Source organism: Danio aesculapii, chromosome 19, assembly GCF_903798145.1.
Source record: "Danio aesculapii chromosome 19, fDanAes4.1, whole genome shotgun sequence".
In the NCBI taxonomy this organism is placed as follows: Eukaryota; Metazoa; Chordata; class Actinopteri; order Cypriniformes; family Danionidae; genus Danio; species Danio aesculapii.
The window spans coordinates 10,693,490-10,700,810 of record NC_079453.1 but is presented as its reverse complement, the minus strand read 5'-3'; the positions used below and the strand labels follow the sequence as shown (position 1 = coordinate 10,700,810).

General features: G+C 34.3%; 1 protein-coding gene across 1 annotated transcript; it reads left to right on the top strand.

The window, feature by feature from the left end:
- Positions 1-1,873: 1,873 nt before the first annotated feature.
- Positions 1,874-7,036, top strand: rps27.1 (ribosomal protein S27, isoform 1). Its single transcript, XM_056480392.1, has 4 exons — positions 1,874-1,934; positions 2,768-2,876; positions 2,968-3,078; positions 6,816-7,036. The coding sequence occupies exons 1-4, from the start codon at positions 1,929-1,931 to the stop codon at positions 6,842-6,844; spliced, it is 255 nt and encodes an 84-aa protein (XP_056336367.1). The 5' UTR covers positions 1,874-1,928; the 3' UTR covers positions 6,845-7,036.
- The last annotated feature ends 285 nt before the right edge of the window (positions 7,037-7,321 follow it).

The following is a 7,321-nucleotide window of genomic DNA, read 5'->3' as shown; positions in this document are numbered from 1 at the left end:
CGAGTTTTTTTGCAGATTCAGTACCTAATAAATATTCAATAGGTTTTATATCTTTTAAAAGTAACGTGAAAGTAATCAGTAATCTGATTACTTTTTACATGAAGTAATTAGTAATCAATGTTGGGGGTAATGCATTACGTGTAACACAAATTACGTAATAATATTACTTTGCTAAGTAACAAGTAATGCATTACTTTAAGAAAATAAGTAATAATGTGGAAGTTAATTTTTAAAAAATGTAATGTGAGTTACTTTTTTGTTTAATAATTAGCTTTTAAGAAATACATTTCTGATTTAAATTTGAGATGAGAGAATGCGTTAATTATTTTGAACACATGGAAATACTGTGGAAACACCACTAATAAGACAAAAAGTACAAAAGCAGCAAACACATTGCTTTAAACTTTCAATAATCTGTATATACGGCATGTAGGGCTCTGAAGTTCTCAGAAGATAACGTTATCCTACATTATTATTTTTGGATGTGTTTTTTTTAAGGTAAATAAAAGTGTAGGTCATACAGAGCATTGTTAATTGCAGAGCGCCTCTATTTAAAAAAACCCCAAAAAACACTGCAAGTTCCGAAAGAGATCAAGCCTCAGCCAGGTAAGGAAAAGTAACGAAAAAGTAACTCAACGCATTACTTACCATAAAAGGTAACTAAATAAAGCAACTAGAGTAACTCAACATTGTAATCAGTGTGCGAATTATTCATTGACGATCAGGGGGTCAACTGTTTTGGTTAGTTTGTGTAATACATGCTTCAGTCATGAATGTATTTACTTTTAGTTACATCTTGTTTATAAATACAGCTTATTTAAGTTTTCAGCCTTTTGATGGATATTTAGTGTATCCTGTCCTACAGTATTCTCTGATTAGCTATTTCAGATGTTACTGTAAGTAAACTACAAACTATGTGTCTAATTTGACTTTACTTCAGGCTTACAAACACCTGCTTTACAAAAAAAACAGTCTTGTAAACATGATGTCTATCGGGGCTCTAGATCTGCCAATTTTGTTTCTCGAATAGACTGATTGGCGTGATTGTGCATTTACAACGGTTTGAACCGTTTTAGGTATGGTCAAATGTATATTTATGTTATCTATTATTTTCATTATATAGATCAGAGTAAAATATGTTTCTGTTTTAAAGGACTGACCCCCTGCCCCCCACCCCCAATACATCTTGTTTTGACATCTTTAAGGGAGGATCAAGCGGTTATTAGGGAGGTCAAACCCCCCTGTAATTCGTACCCTGATGGTTATGCATTAGTTAACCTTCTTAACTTTAAGGTAACTTTCCCCAACACTGTTAGTAATGTTATCGAAGTACAATTTTTCAGTAGTAGTCTGTAATTTGTAATCTTACTTTTTAAAGTAACTTACCCAACACTGTTTACCATTTGTATAATCATATTTGTACTTCAGACAACATGGTTGAAAGTATGGCTGATTCGTAGTTAAGAGCCAATGTGTTTTTGTAATAAAACCACGGCTAATTTTCATACGGGTAAATAAAAAGCAAAAGTAACAAACAAATTAAAATAAAAACAATAAAATAAAATAAAATAAACAAATTATTAGGGCATCCTTTAAACAAGTAACGTTAAGTTAGGCTAGGCTGAGGTGTGTTTTCCTCACTGTTGTATTTACAGCTGAAATTAATTGAAAGCTTCGAAATTTAGATTATAAAAATTGCATTTACGTGTAAAAACTCCAACCAAAAGTTAGAATAGATTTACAAATAAAAACTGTTTTTCCATTTTTATACCAAAGTGAGGAACCGTTACCGACCTCACCCGCCTCTACCAAGATGTCCGCGCTCTACGTCCGATGACGCACTTCCCGTCGGCGCCGCGCTCGTCCGATGATATTCGTCTGCTTCCGCCTGGAACTTCCTTTCTGGCAGCGGATTAATCTTCGCCAACATGCCAGTGAGTACCAGAGAACAAAAAACAAGTCAATATTCACTAATAACAAATGATCAAGACATAAAAACTGAAGCGCGTTCATGAAAAAACCCGTAATACAGATTTCAATACGCGCCTTACCGCATGAATGAAAAGATTAACGTAAAAGCAAGCGTTCAGTCTTGAATGGTTCGGAAGCGTGTGTCCGCGCTCCATCAAGATGGCCGCGCGCATCGAAGAAAACATGGACGTTTTGCTTTAACGTGACGCACTTTTAAGTGTTGATGTGTTTATGTTGTCTGACATTATTAAAATATTACGTTGATGATGGTAAACATTGAATTCCTACGCGCGAGTGGTACAGTGGTCTATTTTGCTAAGAACATCTCCATGCAGCTCTCAAAATTTCACTGGAAAGGTCCTAGTTGCACAAAATATTTTTTTTTCCCCTCAAAATCTATCAAATTCTCTCCTAGATGATACTTTTGGCCATCTAATAAGCATGTATTAGGTAACAATGCGGTCTGTGTTGAGTACTCATTGCATAATTTTTGCAACTCGCCACTTTAATTTGATGGTCCAATTGAGTATTAGTAGACTGTCTGCTTAAGATCTGTTAATTCTGCGGCTAAACAGACGTGTAATTAACTATAAGAAACGTTGCAAGTACATGTCAACTTGCACTAACCCCAACCTAACAGTTTACTTGTAATCTAACGAGAATTAGTTGGCATGTGGATGCAATGTAACGTAAATTTAACAAACGGATCATCAAAATAAAATGTTACCTATTATAGTAATGTTGCTGTACACTTAATGCAGTTTACTCATGTTAATATAATTGTTTTTGTAAATAGCTCGCAAAAGACTTGCTGCACCCAACCCCTGAAGAAGAGAGGAGGAGGCACAAGAAGAAGCGTCTCGTACAGAGCCCCAACTCTTATTTCATGGATGTCAAATGTCCAGGTGAGTCTGCGTCCTCGTATGTAGACAGTATTGGTGTTTTCATTTGGCATTGACCTTATGGTGTTAATAATGTGTGTCTTTTGTTTTCTAGGATGTTATAAGATCACAACGGTGTTCAGCCACGCACAGACAGTGGTGCTTTGTGTTGGTTGCTCGACTGTGCTGTGTCAGCCCACCGGAGGCAAGGCTCGGCTCACAGAAGGTTCGTTTGGCTTTTCACTCGAATGTAGACATGTTTGAAATCAAATTATAAACCTTAATTGAAGGAATACACGAAAATGATTTGAGTTTTCCTCAACAGAAAAGATATTTGAAGAAACTTGTAAACATTGACTTTTATAGCTTTCTTCAAAATTCTAAATATTTTTGTTCAACGGAAGAAATAAAATCTTAAAGGTTTATACAGACTTGAGGGTGAGTATAGGCAAAAATGTTGGATTCCAAACAGTTCTATCATGTTGTCTCAATGCAAATCGATTAAGTTAACCTAATGTTTTTTTTACAATTTGAAGTTGATTGAACATAAAATAGAGTAGCTCCACAAAATTGTGTAGCTCCTCCAGAATTGTGTTTTAACAAGCAGAAAAAATATTTGTTTTTGAGTGGATAGACTACTTTGTTTTTGATTATCACTTTAAAAATCAAGCTATCGCCTGGTTTTAGAGACATGGTTTAAGACTAAACTGAAAGTGTTGGCTCTTTCAACTAGATGAACTTTCTCTGATTGATCTTCAAATATATCAGTGCCTTTACTTTTGTCTCATAATGGGCACCAGCATTTTTTTTTTTCAGTTACTTTTATAAAAATATATTAATAAAAATGTCCTAATCAAGTCTATGGTTTAATCATGGCAGTCTAAGCACTGTCTGTGAAACTAGGCCTGTAAGTTTTAGTTTGAGCTTAGAAATAGTATTAGCTATAATAATCAGATGTATTATTTCAGGATTTGTGCAAATGTAGTTATTTTCTGACCTGTGACGCGTAACTCATGTGAATTGCCACACAAATATAATTGGTTCTGTGGTTTCCAAAAATTATATTTGTTATTTTTTAGTAAGTCAAGTATGCTTGTGGTCCATTTTATTATACAGTACAGCATGGTAAATAGTAGAGGTGCAAACTCTACAAAGAATGAGCTTGTGCTAAATTATGTAGCTAAATTATTTTTACAATACTGCTAAATGTATCATTTGTAATACAGATGTTAAAGTACATAACCACCATAAAACTGCAATTAGAAATACTACATTTATAAAAGCCTTAATTAAATTCAGTTGTTTATATTGTAGAAATCTCAAAATTATGCACAATTTAAATGGCTTACAAGGCATTTTTTACGTTAAAATGTAAATTTAATTGGGCTTTAGTTGGCTGACTCACTGAAATTTAGTGTGTATCTTAAATTACTATGATTTATTAGTGCCATTTAACGGTTAATGCGACTTTATTTACACTGAGTTTTGTCTGTGATGCTAGAGAATCTGTGACGCCATTGCCACAGATAAACACTTATTCATAGCACAGACAACATTCATTAGCTGCTGCAAACAATATTTTGCTTCTGGCTTCAGATAATGACCAATTAAAATGATCATGCATTCACATATTGGGTATGGCACCATTTGCAGGCATTTTTGTGAAGTAATTTTTAATTTTTTTTAAACCAAATCATTGATGATGATCACCCTGATTTTGATTTGTGATTACAGGGATTCATTCATTTTGTTGTGCATAATATTATTGTTTATATAATTCAGTCAATTCATTGATTTAATAGATCTGAAATTAATAATAATCTCTATGATGTCCTTCAAATATTTGAGGATGTCTGTTGTATATGTTCAGCATTGTTCAGTTGGACTGTTTAGGTCATTGTGGTGCTGCTTTTATGATTTAGCATGTTTTCTGTTAAGGAGTGTACAATATTTATGCTTATTTATAATATTGTAGTAGTAGTTAATGATCCATGTTCTGACAGTCTTTACTGATCCTTCCTTTAACAAACGGCCGATGAAGTCTTCTTTGTAAGCATGTAGTTTCCAGAACCACTCTATAATGCTAAGGTTCCATCTTTGGGTAGACTGTCAATAATATCTATCTGCACAGCGTGACTTCATTCGACCGGTGTCTGTCTGTGTGTGTGTGTGTGGGCGGGGCCGCAGATTTCAAATCTCCCGGCTTTGCGCGAGCAACTACTTGTTTCGTAGGCGCGTCATCACAAAACACCTAATGACTCGTCATCAAGACGACTCTTTTGAAGCACTATGAGTCGACTCTTTTATAAATGAATCAATTGTTTTAAACTGTACACTTACAGATTTAAGCCTTAGCTGGATATTTCACTTCACTTAGAGCTGTGTTACACACTACATGGAAGGGCATTTTTTAAAAACCCATTATATGGGCTCTTTAATAAGGACAAAGGCCATTTTTCAAAATGAGTTTTTAAGCAAACTTGCTTTGTTTTCCTGCTTTGTTGTCATCAAATTCAAGTTCTAATATACAAGAACGCAACAACGGAAGACCTGGATGTGTTCTTAATATCAAGGAGGCATCAGATGCAGACTTGAGCACAACACTCGCTGAATACAGAAGTCATTGTGGCTAAAAAGAAGAGGGAGGAGCAGTACTTTTTCATTTTGTTTACTTGTTTATCTCAGGAATTTTCCACCGCAAGCGTGTGAAGATGAGATATTAAGAGTAGTGATGGGGGAACTTAAGCTTTTTAAAGCTTCAAAACAATTGAACCAATTGCTTCAAAAAATGATTCACTGTTATGAAGCATTTGAAAAAGGTCAAAACTGTAAATGCAACACAAACTCATCCAAAACTTGGATTGCAATTGGTTTTTTCAAGCAAATTGTGAACTTAAAAATGAAAGTAGAATTTATAAATGCTCTTGGCTTATCTAATGATATTAAATATGTTCTCTTAAAATTTTCAATCCTTTTAGGTGTCCTCGTGGCCTGTTTAGAACCGCCCTGCATGAAACAAACAATATATAAGTTCAGTTCAATTCACCTTTATACAGATAAAGGTGAATTGAATTGAACTTATATATTGTTTGTTTCATGCAGGGCGGTTCTAAACAGGCCACGAGGACACCAAAAACTAATATCAATCTCATTAAAACTCAATACAGTCTCATAAAACCAAACTGAGATCAGGTAAAAAGTATGACACCTGTTCAGTGGTTCAATTGGATTTTATGGTATTACACAGATTGCCACCAAGCGAAGAACTATTGATTTTTCGAAATGCTTTGAAACAGTGATGACGCAATGAAGTTCTGTTTACTTAAATCACCTGACCATGCCAATTTGATACGCACTCCAAAACAGCTGATTCAAAACAAAACATTTGAAAAGGTTTGAAGCTTCGTGAACAGTGCTTTGAAAGCATCCATTACTTTGTAACATACACTAATTAAAGGAATCGTAAATTAGAATGATATTGACTAAAAAAAATAAAAAAAAAATATATATATATATAAATGAATGTTGATGTAATGTTGAATTTAATTTCTTTTAAAATGTGAAGGTCATGTGACCAGCAGGGAGATCTCAGTGTCTCATTTGAGTTCATTTATCTAATCTGAACTGAGGTAGGTTTTTATGAGAAGTTTCTTTGTTTTTTGCAATTGAAAAACAATAAGTATCTGGCTTTCTTCTATATGAATCAGTCGTATTAAATAAGTCTCCGAGCATTATTTTTAACCAGTGACCACATGACAACATTGACAAAAACTGTTCATTGTTTGTGTTGAATTAAAATTTTATACCGGAGGCACAGAATTGAAGCATTTCAAAAGTGCAAGTGTGCAGAGCTTCTTCCCAAATGTTTGAGGGCATTGTGGGCTGTTATTCATGCTTTGTTGTTAATGAGCTTAGCTGTTGTTTTTGGTAATGACCTCTCCTCTCTTCATCTCCTTTCTCCAGGGTGTTCCTTCAGAAGGAAGCAGCATTAAGATGTATTCTGGACGCTTCCGTGGAGAGAGCGAGAAAGAGAGAGCGAGGGAGGAGACGGACCAGATTCAGTCACAGCAGCTGATTCTTATAAAGTGAAGATGGGGAAATGGCTCTGAAGAACTGATTTAAAACACCCTCCAACCCTGTGTCTCTGTTTCTCTTTCTCACTCTTAATAAAATGTTTGGGCTGATGACGTCTTGAGTTTTTGTACAAATTGTCAAGTTCCATCATTTATCAGGATATTAAAAATTGCAATGAAAAATACAAGTTTAACTGGTCTTCAATTTGATACTGTATATATAAGAAAATGTTCTCAAACGTTGAAGCTTGATTTAACATCTTGTATAGTCAGAAATTATTCTAGTGTTGTTTTGGCAAACATGATTGATCTTAAATGGTTAAACAGCAAGACATTAAATGCTGCTAAACATTTTTAAAGAAAAAAAGATTTTCCTGCATATTCTTTAATTATAAA

What these genes read in the sequence shown, in the direction of transcription:
- rps27.1 (XM_056480392.1), top strand. An exon ending in CATGGATGTCAAATGTCCAG is followed by an intron (nt 2,877 to 2,967) that starts GTGAGTCTGCGT and finishes TTTGTTTTCTAG; the next exon opens with GATGTTATAAGATCACAACG. An exon ending in CAAGGCTCGGCTCACAGAAG is followed by an intron (nt 3,079 to 6,815) that starts GTTCGTTTGGCT and finishes TCCTTTCTCCAG; the next exon opens with GGTGTTCCTTCAGAAGGAAG.